Here is a 21,173-nt window from a genome sequence, read left to right on the forward strand (position 1 = left end):
CCTTCAGAATGCCATTATATAAAATGGCGCTGCCCACGACCATAGCAGACTGGACGAAGCAACGCGTTCTCTTCAGGTTTCTGACTTCAAGCAAAGCTGTAAAATTGTCGAGGACATTTTCGATCACGTCTGAAAGTATACCTCGGTCTTCTAAAGCTTTAGTTTATTCAGAATATGGCGACCCAAGTAAGGTTATCAGGTAAAAATATTCTTGTGAACTGTGAATTTTACCTTCAATGTGGTTGAGTTGTTCTGTAGTCAATGCCGACGATTTTACACATGGCAATTCATGCAAAGATTTAGTGCTAGCTCCTACACATGCATGTCAATTTTATTATCAATATCAAAGAAGCACTCCACATCAACAAAACTAACCCTGACCTCAATGTTCAAGATTTTAAATTCAATACAATATTTAGTTTATAATACGCTCGGACGCTCCCCATTAATTTATCTTATTTCCTTATTATTGTTGTAATTTATGTACCATATTACTTTTATATAAACCTTGTATTGTTTATTATTTCACTTATACTGAAGATGGCATCATGAGATGTGGAAACATGTCTATTTTAAAAAAACTCGTCGTGTATATTAACTGCGCATTAGCAAAAGTGCTTCTACGAAATTATCAATAAATTATCCAAGTTCTGGAGAGGCTGTCTCTGTCTGTGAACATACTGCAAACCTCATCTGGATCTGCCACTGATTTCTACTTTGATTTTGTAGTCTACAAGATTATCCTCTACCAGAATTCAACAGAGAAAGTGTTTTTCTAAAAATGTTGGCTTCACCCATCAATCCAGCTGATCTGAATGTGCTTCAAGGTGGAGAAAGCAATTGATACCATTATATGCATGCCTCCCCCCCTAGAAATTCTTAGTCCGTCACTTTCTATTTAGGATTGTATCCCATCAAACCTTCCCTCCCTGCAGTTGGTGGTAACGAGGGTCTTGGGGAAGTGTTGGTAGTTGGTGATGATGTGAAGTCTGTCCGTGTTGGAGACTGGGTATTAATGGGAAATGCCGGACTTGGTATGAGCCAATCATATGAGTTAACTCCATTAGACTTTTTCAGCAAATAGTTTTATTGTCTTTTTGATACAAATTTGCAAAGGTAGTTGGATGGAGATGAAGATATTGAAAGAGGATGATTGTGTCAAAATTCCAGTAAAAAATGGTCTTTCTATGAAAGATGCAGCCATGTTGTCTATAAATCCCTGTACAGCTTACAGAATGTTGAAAGACTTTCAACCACTGCAAGAAGGTGTATGTCTGAAATCTCTTTCACAAAATCTCCAACTGCATGACTTTTAAATGTAGAATTGTTTTACACAAACCATGCATGTTTACAATATGTGAATTGGTTTGGTGTTCGACCAATCATTGGCTTTCATCTATCAACCAATAGGTGATGTTGTGCTTCAAAACGGAGCCAATAGCGGCGTTGGTCTGTCTGTGATACAGTTGGCTGCAGCTTGGGGGCTGGTTTCGTTGAATGTTGTCAGAGATCGTGAGAACATTGATGAACTAAAGGAAACTCTGATGAACCTTGGAGCAAACTACGTATTTACTGAAGAAGAATTTCAAAATGTTGATAAAATAAAGGATGTTTTAAAGGTACGAGCAAAATCTAATTATAGTAAAACCATTTTTTCATTCAAGATATAATGATGATGATTTTATGACAATGTGTATTATAAAATAATAATTATAAAATGTGTACACTGATTGGTCTATAGCCTGTGTTTGCATTAACTTGTGTAAACCGATCTGAGCTTAATCAAGTAAATCAATCAAAGAGAATTTGCAAATCAATCATGAACAAATGTTAAAGGAAAAATTAAAAAAATTGTTTTAAATTTGTCTATCTTGCATTATTGTTATTTTATAAAAGAAATAAAAGATCTTTTTCGTGTTTGCACTGCCTTATGCGAACCTCGGAGCTGTTTGTGAGAATTCTGGACCTTCAGTCTCAGGCTTGCTCTGATTTGCTCTTGAGTTCACCCAAAGGTCTCCTCGGTTTGCATAAGCTTGTGCAAACACAGTAAACATCTTTTATTTTCTTAATGGATTCTCTTTAGAAACATAAACCATCCAGACTTGCGTTGAATTGTGTTGGTGGTAAAAGTTCCTTGCAGTTGCTTCGATATTTAAGGTGAGGATATAGCTGTTTCAGCATTTTTATAAAACTTACGAGAAGGAATTTCAGTTAATTGTCATTTTTATATTTTCAGCGAATCTGGTTCCATGGTCACGTACGGTGGAATGTCAAAAAAACCAGTATCTGTTCCAACGGTTTGTAATACATTTAAAATATAAACTTTGTAAACACAGGGATGTATTTACAATTGAATGAAATAGACTTTGTAAAAGTTGATAGATTTGCTGTCAAACAACACATCGCCTTTTTGTGGCGTCGTTCAAACCGTTCTATAAGACTGTGAATGTTTGTGGATGTAGAGCGTCCTGGTTAGTGTAGACCTAAGGAGGACTGTTGGTGTTTATATTGACTGACGTTGTCGAAAAAGTACAGAGAGTTTGACATTTGCTCTTCACACACTACACACGCGTATCTGGTGTAAAATCTCGCGTGTCTGGTGTAAAATCTCGCGTGTCTGGGTGTAAGATTTGACTTCAATTATTCGCTTCAGGCAGCGTTCCATGTATTTTAGTTCAATGTCAGTACTGACACTTTAAGTCTGTCTCAGGACTTTACTAACCTTGACGAACAACATCCATAAACATGTAACGATACTCTTAAGTTCAAAATCGCATACATGTCATTCATCTTCAAGTTTTTTTGTTATTCAGAGTGCCTTCATTTTCAAAGACATTCAACTTCACGGATTCTGGATGACACGATGGAACCGTCAAAACTTAGACAGTACGTTCACGAATCTTGTTCGTTCCTTCTTCATTTTTTTCATGCGACAGTTTACTACATTTCCATTCATTTTAGACCCAGGACGAATGGCTATGTTAAAAGAGTTATGTGAAATGTCGATACGCGGTGGAATGCGCTCTCCTGAGTGTAAAATATTTAAATTTGTTGATTATAAAAACGCGTTGAACAATTCTCTTTCGTCGTTCACAAAGAAATCGTTGTTCGTAGTTGACAGCTGAAACAGACGAGTTTCAACGACAACAAGGTGCGTTTTCTTACGTACAATTTTCGTTTGAATGCGTAGAATAACTAAATTGTTCGTTTTTAGTATTCTAAGTTTGTGATTGTTAGTCAAGTTCCATAATTGAAACATCAGTTTCATGTCTTGGTATTTCTGTTTTTGTAGACAACAAAGTAATCGTGAAGATTTTACATATTGAAGTACAAATCGTCTTTCCTCAATTCCTGGATATAAATTATCCCTCAAGAAACTCCAAAGTCCTTCATCGTTCTTAACATGAAGTATTCCACTGGAATGCTACGTGCAGAAATATTGATTTCATGCATTATCGCAAAGTGTATTTCCACACTGTCATTATTGTGCCTGAAACAAGATTATTTTGCTTATGACTTATTTCTAACAGACGGCCGCTGTTAGAAATAATGACAATCAAAAGAACATGTTCTTTTTTGACAAACAAGATATTCTGTATAGTTGTATGTTTACGGACTACCATAGCGTTTAGGAATGTTATAGTAGTTTTTATAATCCAATCGTCCAGTTAAGATGCAGAATCCTGTATGGACATGCGTGCTAATTTCTCCGCTAGATTTGATCAGATGAGCTTATCCTCTCCCTCCGGCTTTATATAGTTGTAAAGTTCAGAACAGGGGGGGTGTTTAAGTTCATCCGACCGAATCTCGTTAAATAATTTGCACGTATCGGCTGGAACTATTTGTGAACGTTCAATTATTTGAATCTTACATGTAACATTGAAGTAAAATCTACAATGCGTACAACACTTAATTAATATTTGAATCGAAGGATATTGCAACACGCCGGCAGAATGTTGCAATAACTTCAATTCGATTCTTAATTATTTCCTACCATCTGCTCAACAGTTTCCCAACGTTAGAAACGATGGGAATGTTTTGTTTAATAAAAATCTCCTGTTAAATATTATGTACAGTTTTTGTTTGACTGTTGAATGTAGTAGAGCACTGTTACAACATTCAGAGATGTTATAGCAGTGTATTATAACCACATGCGGAGCTTTGAGTAAATCAGCGCACTGTAATAACCTTAGGGGATGTTGCATCTGTGTATTATCAATACGTACGAACACTACATGTTTGTAGATGTAGATCGTCCAGGTTAGTAGAGTCCTGAGAAGGACTGTTGTTGTAGATGTTGACTGACGTTTCGACAATCTTAGCGGTAGTCATCTTCAGAATCAAACAGATGACTGTGAAGATGACTACCGCTAAGGTTATCGAAACGTCAGTCAACATCAACACCAACAGCCCTTCTCGGGACTATACTAATCTGGACAATCTACATCTACAAACATGTAACGATAATTCCGGGCTCAAACCATTTACTTTATTGCATACAACACTGTTATGACATTGAGGGATGTTGTAACAGTGTGCTATAGCAACGTAAAAACATTCTTTTAAGATTAAGGAATGTTACATTAGTGTGTCATAGCAATTTATGAACATTGTTATAACATTGAGGGATGTTATAGCAGTTTATTATAACAAATAAATGGTTTGAATCCGGGAGTATCGTTACATGTTTGTAAATGTAGATCGTGCAGGTTGGTATAGTCCTGTGAAGGACTAATTTTGTTGTTGTTGACTGACGTTTCGACAACCTTAGCGGTAGTCATCTTCAGAGTCAAATGAGGAGTAAACGTCAGGTTAGCCCTATTTGTTATCTGGTTCTTCAGTTCACAACGACAAGAACAATTTAAAAAATAACGAGATTCCAGCAAATCATGCAACATTCGGTAAATAACTCACGCAACACAGAAACCATCATGACGAGATTATTACTGGGTTGTAAAGAAAGTGCATTTGGGAAGGTAAACGTTGCAAGACCTTCGAAAATACGTTTAAAAAATTTGTTCCTGGCAATGTATTGCTATAACATTAAAAGGGATGTTATAGCAGTTTTTGTGTAGTACTTGTAAAAGATACAGAACACGTAAACCTTCTGATTTGTTGTTGAAACAACCAGAGACAGTGTTTTAGGTAGTATTAAAAATTTAAAACAAGTATTGTCGGCGAAGGTTTTCTGATGAACTGTTGTTCAAGAGATAGCATTGTCTTTATATGAGCTATCATCACGATCAAAATGACAATTATTTTGAGTAATGGATAGATCAAAAAACAATTGTCTCCAAAATAAGCTGGCGTTTAACCAGTGGTGTATTCAACAAGCCTTAGATGAAAGGACAAACTTGCAAGCTGGTTACATTATTGGATGTACAACACAAACATATTGTTTAACTCTTGTGCGGAGGAATTTTGAACGTAAACATAAACTGAAATCTCGCTTGTCTTTCTTTACAAAACAAAATTTCGCAGAATAATTATTACTGAAATGTTTATTGATCTTTTGCAAGCACTTTTTTGACATGAACATGTACGCCATTAAGGCGAAATACACGAGGTCTGATGGCTTTACGTGATTTTAATTTAGCAATTATTTTTGCAATTATAGACAACAACAGAGGAGAACACAAGAAAAAGGAATTGGTATGTGTTTCTTTGCATTTGTTCAATCGCTAACTTGTTAAGTTTTTAAATGCAGAGCTATGGCGAACATCTCAAACTTCTCGAGGAAGACAGAGGTAAATGTCAGTTTGTGTTTGTTTGTTCTTTTGCCAATAATTTGTTATTTAGTCGTTTCTTTTAGACACGGTGGAAGAGGATAAGGAGGAAAGTCAAAATAATAAAGTGTAAGTGTTTTGTTTTAGACTAGCTTCTAACTTTTTCTTTAGACTTTTCTTTCAGATGCGGAGCATGAAGATGAGGAGAAGATCAAGTATAAGACAGAGGTTTATGTGTTTTGTTTTTTTTACTTGCTTCTAACTTTTTCTTTAGTCTTTCCTTTCAGATACGGAGCACGAAGATGAAGAGAAGATCAAGAAGAAGACAGAAGAGTATGTGTTTGTTTTTTAACTTGCCTCCAACTTTTCCCGAGAGATACAGGTCCACAGGATCCTGATGGCGCAAAAGGCTTGATTTGTCAATAAATTTTTCTTTAGCCTTTCCTTTAAGATGAAGAGCACGAAGATGAAGAGAAAATCAAGAAGAAGACAGAAGAGTATGTGTTTGTTTTTTAACTTGCCTCCAACTTTTCCCGAGAGATACAGGTCCACAGGATCCTAATGGCGCAAAAGGCCTGATTTGTCAATAAATTTTTCTTTAGCCTTTCCTTTAAGATGAAGAGCACGAAGATGAAGAGAAAATCAAGAAGAAGACAGAAGAGTATGTGTTTGTTTTTTAACTTGCCTCCAACTTTTCCCGAGAGATACAGGTCCACAGGATCCTGATGGTGCAAAAGGCTTGATTTGTCTATAACTTTTTCTTTAGCCTTTCCTTTCACACGCAGAGCACGAAGATGAAGAGAAAATCAAGAAGAAGACAGAGTTGTATGTATTTGTTTTTGACTTGTGTATAACTTTTTCTTTAGCCTTTTCTTTTTAGATGCGGAGCATGAAAATGAAAAAAGGAAATCAAGACAGAAGTTTATATGTTTGTTTTTTTCTTTGGCTTCTTTTAGATGCAAAGAACGAAAATAAAGAAGAAAATCAAAGAAGAAACAGGTGTGTATATGTTTGTTTTGTTTTTATCCTGTTATCAACTGATTAACTTCTTTTTATTTTGTAATTTTTCAGAATGGCGTGACTTGACGTGGCCAGCCGACATCTTCAGTTAGTTTATTAAATTATTGCTTTTTATACTAAAATTACTTAAAAATCTAAGCATTTCGGTTTTTATTTGGATACTGATTTTGGTTCTTGACAGTTGACCAGTAAATATATGAATTTAAATATTTAAATATTTAAATTTTAATATTTAAATATTTAAATATTTACTTCGTGAAAATCATCCATCTCTCTTCTGAGTTTCTGTCTAAACTAGAGAGTTCCCTCGCTCTCTAATTTAGAAAAAGAAATTCAGCCAAAAGTTTGTGCATTTCCAAAATAGGCTTCTGCCACCTATTTTGGATATGTGCTGCACAAATTTTCATAAAGCATTTGCGTGACAATCGTAAAAGACCTTAGTTGGAGTCCGCTTTATCCAAGCGAAAGATTGGGATCGGGTAATCTTTTGGTGCAAGATTAATCTGCTATTAATCTGCAAGATTAATCTTGCTGGGGTGCGGTAGCATGTATAGGGTCACGTGGTGCTCGTAGGCAAGGGCATAAATGATAATTTGCAATGGTAATGTTATTTTATATCCACTAAGGGGCTGTTTACATAAATCCGGTAACCGGGATTCAGCGGGGCGTAAAATGATTTTGAGTCAACGAAAGGAGTAAAAACTTTAAGCGCAAAACTTACAGCCTTTTCTTACAAACGTCATATGTCATTTACTACTCATTCGACTCTGAAGATGACTACCGCTAAGGTTGTCGAAACGTCAGTCAACAACAACAAAAACAGTCCTTCTCTGGACGATCTACATTTACAAACATATGTCATATTAATCGTAATTTTCAAATCAGGCTAAATTGTTTATTTTCATTTGAAAGGTTTCGTTAATTTGCAAAATCAGAGCATAGAGAAATTGCTCAAATAAGTTTTTTGTTGTGAAGTATTTAATCTTTTCCATTTACCAAAATCATTTCACGCCTCGCTGAATCCCGGTTACCAGGCTCGTGTAATCAAGCCCTATAAAATGTACTGTTTTTGGAACATCAACATGACCGATTTCACCATTGTTGAGTTGGTCCCTAGAGATTAATGACCATTTTCATTCCGTTTTTGGCAACCATTGTATGTTTATTTTGGTCGCGTTTGGTTGTGCACTTTGAATCACGATCGTCCAATCGGCGTGCGCCATTTAGCACGTGACTAATTACGCGCGGTATTTATAAAAATTTACTTCATTCGTGATTTAAATATGGATTTAAAGAGGACGTCGGCCATTTGCAACGATTTTCATGGGTAAAAGACAAAGGTACGGCAAATTTTCACCTTTCTACTTCACCTACATTATATATAATGCAAGTAGTCTCATATTTCTTTTTTATCTGTAAAACGGCTTCAGCTCAGCTCTTGTTTTTGCATGAAAATGAACTGAAATAGCGATATGACTTCGGCAACTTCGGTTTGACATTTCTAATTTCTTTTGTGTTGTTGTACTTTTTTCATTTTTTAAAGTACAAATATTTGAAGTAGCTTATTTGTTTTGTAATTTCGTACGACGGCATTACCACAGTACGGCAAAGTCGGTGTTTTCGGATTCGTATCAAGAAGAATCGAGCTTCTTCATCATAGAAACGGACCAAAAAATGAACGGCGATTCCTCTTTGCTCGAAAAAAACAACGCACTTGCTGAAAGTTTCAACGATTGTACATCTAAATCTAACGAAGAAATAGCAGAAGATTTAGGTATGTTATCATTTCTTTTTAGTGAAGTGCCGTATAAATATCTGATACGCTTCAGTTCGTGTATTTATGTACAGTTGCTTATTTATATTCAATTTTTTCAGTGACAAATACTAAAGAGATAAAAGAAAGCGGTTTAGCGTACGAGGTTGTTATAAAGCCTGCTATTGGGCCGGAAAGAAAGCCAAATATCGAATCGCCGGGAAAAGAAATCACTAAAGAGATTGTTGACAAGAAATTAGTAGAGGCTGCACACAGACGAAATGTAAGCGACAGTTTTTATTTTGGGATTAAATTTTTTGCGTTGTGTTTGACTTGTCAGAGGTTTTTTCAGCTTCTTGTAGACGAGAAACGTGAAAAGGTCGCAGCAGAAATAGAGCATGTGAAAAAGGTCAATCATATTCGCAGCGAGCATGTTGAAACGAAGATTAAAGAAGTTGCCGAGAAATTGGAAGAGAAGAGAAAGATCATCGAGGCAAAACAGGAGGCAGCGAGATTGGAGCTTGAAAGACAGCGTCAAGCAAAACAGGAAAGATTAAAAGACGTTTTAAAGTTCGTTCAGGAGAAAGAAGAACTGTTAGTGAAGGTGGTTTAACATTTCATCAACGAATCGGTTGCCCTTGATAGCTATTCAAGTCCAAAAGTTCTGCTTCATCAGTTCATTTTTATGCCTGAGAAATATGTTTGTTATCTATAGGCAACAGAAGAGAAAATAATTGTCAAAACTGAGATTTCGACCGAGAATCGGGAGGCAATCCTTCAAGGTATCAAAGAAACTCAACAAGCGAGGTTCAAAAAAATCGAAATAGCAAAAAATGCTCGCGAAGAAGCCGAGCAAAGCAGATGCAAAGACTTGGAGGAGAAAACACAGCAAAAGTTTCTTACTGCGAAGGAATTATTGGAATATCAAGAAAAACTACGCCAGGTCAGTGTGAGTTTAAGAATAATCGTAATTTGTACTAGAAAACAACAAAACGCGTCAAGTTCAACAACATAACTAAAAATTTCTTCGCAAACTGTGCGTTTTCCTTGATGTTTGCCCAGTTCGTGAATAATTTGTAGGAAATAATGATGTTGACATTCCTAATTTGTCTATAACTAAAGCGAAAGCCAATCTGTTAAACGATCAATCCAGTTTGTGTTATAATACGATGATTTGAACACGGTTATTGAAATCATAAAGGCCGATATTCTTGTACGTGTTTGTAGATGTAGATCGTCGTGGTTATAGCAGTTCTGAGAAGAACTGTTCGTGTTGGCTGATGTTTTGACATCTTTAGATTCAATCTCAAGTCACTTGACTCTAAAGAGGAAGAAGTCAACATTATAACTAACAGTTCATCTCGGGCTGCTTTAGCATGGCTGATCTAAATCTACAAACATGTAACAATACTCCAGGCTTGAAACCATGCCCTTCATAACGCTCACGTTGGTTTAGTTACATGAGGTTTCGATATTTGGTGATGTATAAATCTAAAACGGTAAAATTCTTAGGAAAAGTTCGAAGCGGAGGAAGAAAAGCTTAAACGTGCTAAACATATCAGCGAGGAGAAGATAGTGCAAGAGATTCGCATGAAAGCAGAGAAAGCACAGCAAAAAATGGTGAAATACCACGAAAATCGTATTGCACAGCTCGATGCAAGACGAGAGAGGCTTCGTGCTGAAGAAGAACACAGAGAAGAGGTTCGTTTAAAGAAAGAGGAAAGAAATATAGCAAGAGGAATACAAGGTTGACGATCTTCACTGGAATAGATTCTAATCAAATGTTATTCATGTCAATATTTGTCTTTGTTGTACATAGAGAGAAGTATTAATGGTTTTGTTATTATGAAGCGTCTTTGATGAAATGTTATTGAGCAGTGCATTTATTAGATCATTTTCAATTTTGTTTGTTTGCATGCTATTATTGAAGTGAAGTTCTTATTGTTTATTAGTTTATATCGATGGCATGATGTAGTTAAACTAATATGAGAATATAGATTTATTTTTCTTGGTATTCAATACACTATAAAATACGACATCTCGCGTTTGTTTTTTGAAGATACTCCATATTGATTTTGTTTTGTAAACCATATCAACGCTCAACAGCATTAGAACTATAAAATTTATTATTTTCCTTTCCTAAGTTGAGCTAGCTTTTGTTTGCGTTTCTTAACATGTTTCGGAGTCTTTGTCTTTCGTTTCTCTCTGTTCGCTTCCTTTACTTCCTTCTTGTGTTCCTAAATGATAAAATTTAACCTTGAAAATAGTTCTCAAAGCTCGAAGCCATATGCAAAGTTGTAAATACATAATCCTACTTTTCTTAGTCGTTTTCTTTCCTCTTTGGTAAGATTTGAATCATTTTCTTTATCATCATCGTCATCTGTCGTAGTTGAACGTTCATAATCACTGTCATCATCCTTATTGACGTCGTTGCATTTCCTCGTGTCAAAAATTCCTTCGTCTGTGTCAGTCACATGTTGAAGCAGATCATACTCCGCTTTGACATTCTCTAAGTTCCTTGTTTCAGGAATATTTTTTCCTGTATTGGTTTCCTGTTCAAAATGGTTAAATTCCTTTGTGACGTTTTCACATTTCCTTGTTTCAAGAATTCCTTTTTCTGCATCGGTCACTTTATGTAACAGCACAGGATCCTAAAACAACAGAAAGAAATTTTTGCAGACACACATGTTCCTTTCTTAATTTTACTATTACATTGAGAATTTTTATAATTTCGTGAGAGCACAATGTTAATAAGACATTTAAAATAGAAGACAAATTTCTTTATAGCAAAAATGTTTCGGCATACTTTGTGTCATCTTCAGTGCGAAGTGAATAAATATAGGAAGTTTACATGATAATATGTTATAGTGATAAAGCTGAAAGCATCGTGTAAACTTCCTGTATTTATTTACTTTGCACTGAAGATGGCATAAAGTATGCTGAAACATGTTTGCCTTAAAAAAATTTGTCGTTTATTTTAAATGTCTTATAAACATTGATAATTGTTTAAAAAAAAAGAGCAAGAGCAAGCAACATGGTGAATGGTGAAAATACTAAAGTAATAGTTCTTAAAAGAACTGCTTAATTAAAGCCAGATCTGTTGATAAAGTCTTTATTTTACATTGATAATTGCTTCAAAAATACACCGTTTTACCTGTTGAGTGCCCGATAAATCTGCATTCATTCCTGTAAGTGTTCTGTATAGTATCTACGTGAGAGAAAAAGTTTATGAAATCTATGTAAATTATAATTTGCGCTATTAAGCAAATGGAAGGGCGGGGTTTTTTTCAGGATGTTTCCTGAATGCCTAAAAAATTTGGTCTCTATTAATATCGCCTTCACTGCATTGTGGAACGCACAAGATTTCGTTTTGAATTAAGCAAGTATGCTAAGACATATGTGCAGATCTTTTTTACAAGGTTAAATAGTTGGAATGTTATTAAACAAAAAGAATGATAGCACAGCGCTATAACCAACAACTACAAACAATAACGACCTTATCTAACAACATTTGAGAACATTCGAGCTTGTCTGTTTATACTTCAGACAAGCTTGTCTGGTTTACAAGGAAGAGGAGTGGAAGGTCAATTTCTCAAATGTTGTTACATAAGGTCGTTATTGTTTGTAGTTGTTGGTTATAGCGTTATGCTATCATTCTTTTTGTTTTTTTACAAGACTTGGTCTGAAGAAATTATCACCTGCTTTATATAGTTACAAAGTTCAGAACAGGGGGGGAATGTTTACGCTAAACCAACCGAATCCGATATAAAATGCATGTATAGTCACACTGACTCTCCCTTCCCCCTCCCCCCTAAAAAAGAACTGTCCTCTCAATGGCCTTCATATAACGATACCACGTGATTGAAATTCACATACGTCATCAGTTTGTCCCTGCCTTGCTTTCTGTCTGTCGTATTCAAAATCCAAGACGGCTTCTAGAGTTCTCGGAATGAATGCATTCTTAAACACCTAAATCATGGAAACAATATGTAGGATTATAGAAAATCTTGATAATTAACACTACATGCTGTAGTAGAAAGGGATCAAGTACTCAATACTGGTGGAAGATGGTTAAGACTACATGCCGTAGTAGAAAGGGATCAAGTACTCAATACTGGTGGAAGATGTTAAGACTACATGCCGTAGTAGAAAGGGATCAAGTACTCAATACTGGTGGAAGATGGTTAAGACTACATGCCGTAGTAGAAAGGGATCAAGTACGCAATACTGGTAGAAGATGGTTAAGACTACATGCCGTAGTAGAAAGGGATCAAGTACGCAATACTGGTAGAAGATGGTTAAGACTACATGCCGTAGTAGAAAGGGATCAAACTCAATACTGGTAGAAGATGGTTAAGACTACATGCCGTAGTAGAAAGGGATCAAGTACGCAATACTGGTAGAAGATGGTTAAGACTACATGCCGTAGTAGAAAGGGATCAAGTACGCAATACTGGTAGAAGATGGTTAAGACTACATGCCGTAGTAGAAAGGGATCAAGTACTCAATACTGGTGGAAGATGGTTAAGACTACATGCTGTAGTAGAAAGGGATTATATAATGAGTACTGGTAGAAGATGGTTAAGACTATTTACTGTAGTAGAAAGGGATCAAGTACTCAATACTGGTAGAAGATGGTTAAGACTACATGCTGTAGTAGAAAGGGATCAAGTACTCAATACTGGTAGAAGATGGTTAAGAGTACAAGCTGTAGAAAAAGATATTCTATAATATCAGTACTAGTGGAAGATGGTTGAAAGTACATTCTGTAGTAGGTCATACACTCGGTATTAGCAAAAGTACTTCACCTCCTCTTTAATGTCTTCTTCGGCGTCGTTTTTGCTTTTCTTCGAGCGAGATAACACGATTTTTTGAGCCTATAATTTGTGTTCATAAAATAATGTTCAAATGGAGAAAGCATAAAGAAAAATACACGATAAAAAACTTTTAAGTACCTCTTCCAAATATTCCTCGATGTTGTCATCGTTGATGTTGGGATCCGTGACAAAATCGAACGTCTCTCGTACTGTCATCACACAAACACCTTTCTTACGGAAAAAATCTATTAAATGAAATGGAGAAATAAATTTTGAAACAGAGACTGTCGTGGTGACAAACTTAAAGATGGATTTTAAAATAGAAAATACCATGGTGAATGGTGATAATAACAATGTAATAGTACTTAAAAGAACTGTTTTAACCAGAACACTAACCCAACAATTCACAGGAACCGTTATTTACAGCTAGAAAGAGACACTATGCATTTAGTCTGCCGAAAGTCTGCCACGAGTAGTCTGCCGAAATGCATAGTGTCTCTTTCTAGCTGTAAATAACGGTTCCTTTGAATTGTTGGGTTAGTGTTCTGGTTAAAACAGTTCTTTTAAGAACTATTACATTGTTATTATCACCATTCACCATGGTATTTGCTATTTTGAAGTCCATCTTTAAGAAATAAGTTTGCATTTACGATCCTTGTTTTGGTGAACACGAGCCACTCTCTAAGGACCTGATTACATCGGTCCGATAGCCTGGTTCAGCTAAGCGTTATATCTTTTTGGCAAATGGAAAAGATCAAACACTTCACAACAAAAAACTTATTTGAGCAATTTCTCTATGCTCTGACTTCGCACATTCACAAAACCTTTAAAATGATTTCAAAATTACGACTAAAGTGACATATGACACTTGTAAGAAAAGGTTGAAAGTTTCGCGCTTAAAGTTTTTACTCCTTTCAATGACTCAAAATCATTTCTCGCCTCGCTGAATCCCGGTTACCGGGCTTATGTAAACAGCCCTTAAGATAGAAAAAGGAAAGCGGGGAAAATCCATCAAGGATAATCCCTTTTAGTGACCCTCCAACTGGAAGACTTTTCAATCAAACAGCGAAGGCACCTTTAATGTTTTAAATAGACCATGGAGTAGTTCGATTTTCTAAGAAGGCAAAACAGTATTGAGGAGATTTTTGAACCTTCGGGCCCTTGAATACAAGGGCATTTTTAAAGCGGGAATTATTTAGGTAAACTCCATGTAGTCTACACATACCACCTATATTGGTGCAATCTTTACGTAAAAACTTCAATACTAGTATGATTCAATAAATCCACACACGCTATCATATAGTCTATACATATTAAGGTGTTTAAAATAAAAATTTCTCCGGATTTTGTAAATAATTTTATTGAGCTTTCGACTCGTTGCTTCGAGCCTTCATCAGAATGATGATAAAGCAACGACTCGAAAGCAAAGACTCGAAAGCTCAATAAAATTATTTACAAAATCCGGAGAAATTTTTATTTTTAAACATTATAATGCCTGGAATACCAATCTTTAAACATATATTAAGGTGTATATACTACAATTTACCAGCTATATTGGTGCAATCTTTACGTAAAAATTCCAAGGCTCGAGGATGATCATGTTCAACTGATTGCGAAACGTCGATGATAAAAATACCGTCGTTGTGATAGCTTGAAGAAAAAAATTGGAAAAGGTTCAAAATTTGATGTAAAGTAGCTTTTTCTTGTATACTACATATATATTAGTGGTTGCAGCGCATTGCTTGCAGTGAGTTAGGGACCTTTAATGGATGGATGAATAAATGGATGGATGGATGTATGGATGGATGGATGGATGGATGCATGGATTCAAACACCATTCATAAAAGACGTTTTCATCCCAATATCCTTTAAGATACATGTGTACCCTTACATCATATTAAACTCGCTAAGATCGGCGTGGATAAGTTTGGCTTTCCAGTAAATATCCCGTGTGATCCTTACACATTGTAAATACAATTCTCTTGCTTTTGATTCGGTCAGATTTACATCCTTGAGAAGTGGTGAAGGTCTACATTAAAAAGTCTAAAATTACAACACAGTAAATATAATGTTGAGCGTTGTCAAGATATATTTGAAAATACCTTCCGTTTGTCCCGAGAAACTCCATGAGAAGTACATGGCTTCGCAGTAGTATAGGTTGAGGACAGGGCACTCCGCCATTGTATAATCTATTATAATTAATGTATAAGACGTGCTTGATTACATGAGCCCGGGTAGCAGTGATTCAATACTTATCACTATATGTTTGTAAATGTAGATTGTCCAGGTTGGTAAAGTCCTGAGGACTGTTTTTGTTGTCGTTGACTGACGTTTCGACAACCTTAGCGGTAGTCATCTTATAAGTCAAAAAAAAATAATTTTTTTTTTCATTCATTTCAATTCTTTTTTTTTTTTACTCTGAAGTTGACTACCGCTAAGGTTGTCGAAACGTCAGTCAACAACAACAAAAACAGTCCTTCTCAGGACTATACCAACCTGGACGATCTACATTTACAAACATGTAACGATACTCCCGGGTTCAAACCATTTACTTCAATACTTATCATCAGATAAATCCACTTGAGCAATTTCAAGACTCAGATTTAATAACTAAACGCAAAACATTTAAAATCATACAACAACAAATCCGGCGAAATTTAAAAATTACAACAGCAACGACTCGTGACGCTTAACAAACAGTTGTATAATTTTTACGCTTGAAGTTTTACCCCCTCCGATGCCTCGAAATCATTTAACGCTGCTTCACTAAATCCCGGCTAGCCGGAATCATGTAAACACTCCCTAAGTTGGAAGTTATGAGTAGCATTACAGACAGTACAAAACAGAGATAAACACGGCACGCAAATACGCATCAATTTCATTGTCCTTCCATCCACACGTCAAACATATTATACCTTGTAAGATTTCTCATTTCTTTCTCCGCCCATGTTCGTACCATCTTTCTGGGATTATGACGACAGTAACCGTGTCGAAACCTGGCAACAAAAATCACTCCAACACATTAAATCATTTTCAAAAACTTCTCCCCGATGTTTTCTTCGTTAGACCTAACCTGAATTCACCCGTAACGTATTTGTCGCGATCTTTAAAGACCAAAATGGACGTTTTGTAAACCTTTATCGTTGTGCAAAAAAAAAAGTAGAAAAATCATTTATATGAAAACATTGAAGAGTTATGGCTACGCGGGAATGGTATCTCAAGATTAGATTTCAGATAACTATGATAAATCAGTGCTAGAAAGCGAGATACTTTTGATATCTTTATAAAGGAAAGACAAACTTTTGCACATGTAGATCGTCCAGATTAGCGCTATCTTGAGAATGACTGTAGGTGTTAATGCTGTTATTAAAAAATAGTCATTTCCCATCTCGAGATGACTACCACTAAGGATGTTAAAACATCAGTCTTGTGAGTCAACAACACCATCCACAGTCGTTCCCAGGACTACAGCAACCCAGACGATCCACATCTACAAACATGTAACGATACTTCCGGGTTCAAACCATTCACTTTAAAGAAAACGTATCAAAAGACAGGATTTCAGATGATATTGATAGTTCAGTTCTTACAGAAGCGAGATACTCGTCTTTTCTTTACAAACGCAATTTTTTATGTTGTATGTAAGACAACAGTAAGATAACGTATATCTTCTTTATAAAAACTTAACTTGTCGTGTTGTATGTAAGACAACAGTAAGATAACGTATATCTTCTTTATAAAAACTTAACTTGTCGTGTTGTATGTAAGACAACAGTATGATAACGTATATCTTCTTTATAAAAACTCAACTTGTCGTGTTGTATGTAAGACAACAGTAAGATAACGTATATCTTCTTTATAAAAACTTAACTTGTCGTGTGGTATGTAAGACAACTGTAAGATAACGTATATCTTCTTTATAAAAACTTAACTTGTCGTGTTGTATGTAAGACAACAGTATGATAACGTATATCTTCTTTATAAAAACTCAACTTGTCGTGTTGTATGTAAGACAACGGTATGATAACGTATATCTTCTTTATAAAAACTTAACTTGTCGTGTTGTATGTAAGACAACTGTATGATAACGTATATCTTCTTTGTAAAAACTTAACATGTCGTGCTGTATGTAAGACAACGGTAAGATAACGTATATCTTCTTTATAAAAACTTAACATGTCGTGCTGTATGTAAGACAACAGTATGATAACGTATATCTTCTTTATAAAAACTTAACTTGTCGTGTTGTATGTAAGACAACGGTAAGATAACGTATATCTTCTTTATAAAAACTTAACTTGTCGTGTTGTATGTAAGACAATAGTATGATAACGTATATCTTCTTTATAAAAACTTAACTTGTCGTGTTGTATGTAAGGCAACAGTAAGATAACGTATATCTTCTTTATAACAACTTAACTTGTCGTGTTGTATGTAAGACAACAGTATGATAACGTATATCTTCTTTATAACAACTTAACTTGTGGAGACAACAATCTAAAAGAAAAGGGTCTCGAACCTTTGCGAGCCAAAAATATCAACCATTTCAATACCTTCACAGCGCGTTCTTTGTCTTCCTTGGCTGAAGCATGATAAACGTTAGCCTAGGGTAGGAATATATGAAAAAAAAAGGATTTTATTTTTTTGTTTGACTTTCCTCGTCATTGAAGGCTAACAAGAAAAACATCACAAAAATGAAGCACAAAAACATGAAGTCGACCTCTGAACATCTACAGGTCTTAACATTATATGTTTTAACACGATATAGATTTTAACAAATTAGATTTTAACACGATGGATTTTAACACGCTTGGTTTTAACACGATATAGATTTTAACACATTTGATTTTAACACGATGGATTTTAACACGCTTGGTTTTAACACGATATAGATTTAACACATTATATTTTAACACGATGGATTTTAACACGATATAGATTTTAACACATTAGATTTTAACACGATTGATTTTAACACGCTTGGTTATAAGCGTTACCTCTTTGCCAGTACTGATGCAGCCGTTTATCTCCGAGATAAAATTACGAGAAAGCAACTTGAAGATAATCATGCGAGTTTTCGGATCCAAAACCTTAAAATGAAAAATGGCATGTTCATTTGTATCAAACGACTGCTTTTCACGAACGTCAGAAATTGTAAGTAAAAACAGAACAAGACATTTTTACTTAATCTGCGTAAAAGTTAAAAAAAGGATGATTTTGTCGGAGCTTAGTAATCGCAAACCTGTTCTATGGTAGCTCTATCAGACTTGTCTTTTACACGGATTCTAAAAAATAGTTTCTGAAGTTAAACACGTTTAAAGGCCGGAAGTGACATTTTTTGTTTTAAAGAAAGAAGATATCACTTATTGCGTACGATCACAAGACAAAACCTTTCACAAAAATTGGCTTTTCCACGTAACAAAGCTCTCTGTATTGACGAAGATAGCAAATGGCATCGAAAATAATTTAAAAAATGGCGTCGAAAAAATAATTTTAAGAATGGCGTGCGATGTTTTTAATATAAATACCTACCTGTCGTTCTCGCGTCTTTTTTCTGATTCAATCAAAATATTTGCGGTCGTATTAGGCAGTGGAGGACCCTCGTATTTTTCTAAATAATATCAATAATTAGGTTTTGTTTTCGTGAATGTACGAGTTAAAGCAGTGTGCGGTACATCCACTTAACAAAAAAGAAACGAGCTGAAACCTATTCGTATTTTGTTGTTGAATTTTTGCCAAGCTTTCTCATTTGGCTGGAAGAGAAATAGAATTTCCAACTTTAATCTTCTGTTCTTTTAGAACAGCAAAAGCAAAAACATTATTTTAATCACCTGGAAAGATTGATTTTGACATCTATTTCCACTCTGAAAATCATGGAAAATGATAATTTATGAAACATAAAACATCATTACAAGGTACAGTGCCATCATTCAAAGACAGCTGTGAAAAATAAAGCCAAATTTACAGACATATTATCTCTGCTTCATTTTAAACTCTAAGAAATTTCCTAGTACATCAAGAATGATAAAAATCTCTTGAAAACACTTGCTTGAATATTTTAATTCCACAAAAACACATAAGTATACCATAGTCACTCGATTTTTGCTTCCATTGAAAGTCTTAATCATGTCTAAAACACAGATTTTCAAACAAATGTTTACAGTCTTCATTATTGTACATTAAATTACATGTACTATACAAAAAATAATTTTAAATCACACTTGCGCTAAACTCTCATAACCATTCACCTCCATTTTCTTCCTCCCAGGACCAGTCTTCATTGTCTTCGGGATGAATATCCTCCAAATTACCTGTAGCATGATTATGCCACAAACATTAGAATCAAATTCAATAGTTTTTAACAAAGCAACACCCTGTGCAGTACACATAAGCAAGCAAAGCTTTTTGAAGAGGACTTAATGTAATTTGAAGCACTTGTTAACAGTGGCATAGCCATTCTGCAAGTTTTAGATTTGCTATGTTAATTTCACATCATTATCATCATTCGCTTCTTATGAAATACATTATTTTCATAGTGAGTGAACACACAAAAATTTACGTAGCAGGACTAAATATGGGTTGGCAATTGTGAATTTTCATGTGATATCAAAGAGGCCATGTTGTTAGGTTACTTCAAAACATTGTTACATGAAACCAGTGCTGTAGAAGTGGGGCAGAAGGGGGAGGAGCTCCCCTTCTACCTTTGAAATGGGTAATTTCTCATAATTTCATGGCTTCAGCTTCGTCAAGAGAGCCTTCACCTGATAAACTTAGTTCTACAGCACTGGATGAAAGGCCATAAAATCAACACAAATTCTTTTTACTGTATGGATAGGTTTCTCTACCGAACATCACTGATGGTGAATTTATCAATCAATAGACAAGGCAAGGATGGCAGCCAGCTCAAAAGGTGGCAAAAATGAAAACTTTCAATCAAAAACACGTTAAAAGAAAGTTTCAAAAAAAATACCATAAAACGTTTTAAATACCAAAACTAGACGATTGACTCTTTAACTGTTTATCAATGCAGAAGAAGCAGATATTTGTTGAAAATAACATCAGTTTTGCCACCTTTCATTACGGCAGCTGGCCTCCATTGTAACTACAGAATTTTGGGACATTTACAGGTCATCAGTGAAAACACTCCATCCGTATTTTGCACATGAAAGTGAATAACTTATCCTCCTGATTTGTTCAGCCTACCTTCAGCATCTTGTCTTGGAGTGTAGTCAAAATAAATTATGCTGTCTTCATTATCGTCACTAAAACATCAGAAAATAACGCTTATTACAGATATACATAACCTGTGGTGAAGCCAGCCTTATCATTACTTTTACAAATTTTTCAGCAAATGCAAATGAAAATTTTTCAGCAAAATTATTATTCATTTTCTTAGAAAACTGATTCCATCCATTGTGTTTCCAACGATTAAATACAAAAGAGCAAAAACGAGCTGGCTTTACCACTGTGTAGAACACAATGTCCCGTCCACGTGGTGCACACAAAAAATCATAAAAAATCATTGAACACGAACAAGCACACATTTCTTTTTCATAATTTCTTGCTACACATAAGAGTGATGTTGAAAACATACGTACTGAAGGCTCAAAAATTCTATCTTACCTCAAATCAGCATCATCAAATTGACCTTCGACCAAATCTACAACTCTTTCGACGTTCGCCATGTTGTTGAATGGAGTCCGCGAGCAAACCTTGAAATCACAGCGGTTATTTAAGGGGGGCGTCGGTAGTAAGTATAACTTTTTTGAAAGCCTCCCCCCTGGTAGTTGTTCAAGTATTCTTGCGGTTGTTGTCAAAGTCAGACAACTATAAAAATACAAAGAATATAATCCAAAA

General features: G+C 35.2%; 3 protein-coding genes and 1 long non-coding RNA gene across 6 annotated transcripts; 3 read left to right on the forward strand and 1 right to left on the reverse strand.

Annotated features, from left to right (window-relative positions):
• Window positions 1–18: 18 nt before the first annotated feature.
• Window positions 19–4,069, forward strand: LOC124435138 (enoyl-[acyl-carrier-protein] reductase, mitochondrial-like). 2 transcript variants are annotated; one of them, XM_046985088.1, is made up of 10 exons: window positions 19–199; window positions 730–827; window positions 903–1,034; window positions 1,117–1,266; window positions 1,411–1,619; window positions 2,084–2,157; window positions 2,237–2,297; window positions 2,814–2,886; window positions 2,962–3,151; window positions 3,293–4,069. In XM_046985088.1, exons 1-9 carry the CDS (start codon window positions 24–26, stop codon window positions 3,123–3,125), a joined length of 1,137 nt encoding a protein of 378 aa, XP_046841044.1. In that variant the 5' UTR covers window positions 19–23; the 3' UTR covers window positions 3,126–3,151; window positions 3,293–4,069. The 2 variants fall into 2 exon arrangements, with proteins under 2 accessions (XP_046841044.1, XP_046841051.1); XM_046985095.1 differs by lacking the exon at window positions 1,117–1,266.
• A 1,547-nt stretch (window positions 4,070–5,616) lies between these two features.
• Window positions 5,617–16,704, forward strand: LOC124435168. 2 transcript variants are annotated; one of them, XR_006944989.1, is made up of 6 exons: window positions 5,617–5,747; window positions 5,813–6,059; window positions 6,165–6,223; window positions 6,329–6,387; window positions 6,493–6,551; window positions 16,694–16,704. It is a non-coding gene; the product is annotated as an uncharacterized LOC124435168 (long non-coding RNA). The 2 variants fall into 2 exon arrangements; XR_006944988.1 differs by lacking the exon at window positions 16,694–16,704 and adding an exon at window positions 6,683–6,721.
• LOC124435151 (calponin homology domain-containing protein DDB_G0272472-like) lies at window positions 8,046–10,296 on the forward strand. Its single transcript, XM_046985104.1, has 6 exons — window positions 8,046–8,086; window positions 8,348–8,520; window positions 8,622–8,782; window positions 8,852–9,103; window positions 9,215–9,442; window positions 10,012–10,296. Exons 1-6 carry the CDS (start codon window positions 8,070–8,072, stop codon window positions 10,249–10,251), a joined length of 1,071 nt encoding a protein of 356 aa, XP_046841060.1. The 5' UTR covers window positions 8,046–8,069; the 3' UTR covers window positions 10,252–10,296.
• LOC124435132 (serine/threonine-protein kinase RIO1-like) lies at window positions 10,608–21,079 on the reverse strand. The gene is made up of 21 exons (XM_046985082.1): window positions 20,940–21,079; window positions 20,520–20,578; window positions 19,565–19,627; window positions 19,403–19,446; window positions 19,148–19,180; window positions 19,024–19,069; window positions 18,849–18,927; window positions 18,559–18,601; window positions 18,314–18,406; window positions 17,870–17,920; window positions 16,390–16,451; window positions 16,232–16,312; window positions 15,419–15,505; window positions 15,208–15,345; window positions 14,863–14,966; window positions 13,455–13,561; window positions 13,308–13,376; window positions 12,376–12,468; window positions 11,654–11,707; window positions 10,815–11,150; window positions 10,608–10,736 (listed from the first exon to the last, which is right to left on the reverse strand). The coding sequence occupies exons 1-21, from the start codon at window positions 20,999–21,001 to the stop codon at window positions 10,626–10,628; spliced, it is 1,815 nt and encodes a 604-aa protein (XP_046841038.1). The 5' UTR covers window positions 21,002–21,079; the 3' UTR covers window positions 10,608–10,625.
• Between the last annotated feature and the right edge of the window lie 94 nt (window positions 21,080–21,173).

This window comes from Xenia sp. Carnegie-2017, unplaced genomic scaffold, assembly GCF_021976095.1.
Source record: "Xenia sp. Carnegie-2017 unplaced genomic scaffold, XeniaSp_v1 HiC_scaffold_1, whole genome shotgun sequence".
Lineage (NCBI taxonomy): Eukaryota > Metazoa > Cnidaria > Anthozoa > Malacalcyonacea > Xeniidae > Xenia > Xenia sp. Carnegie-2017.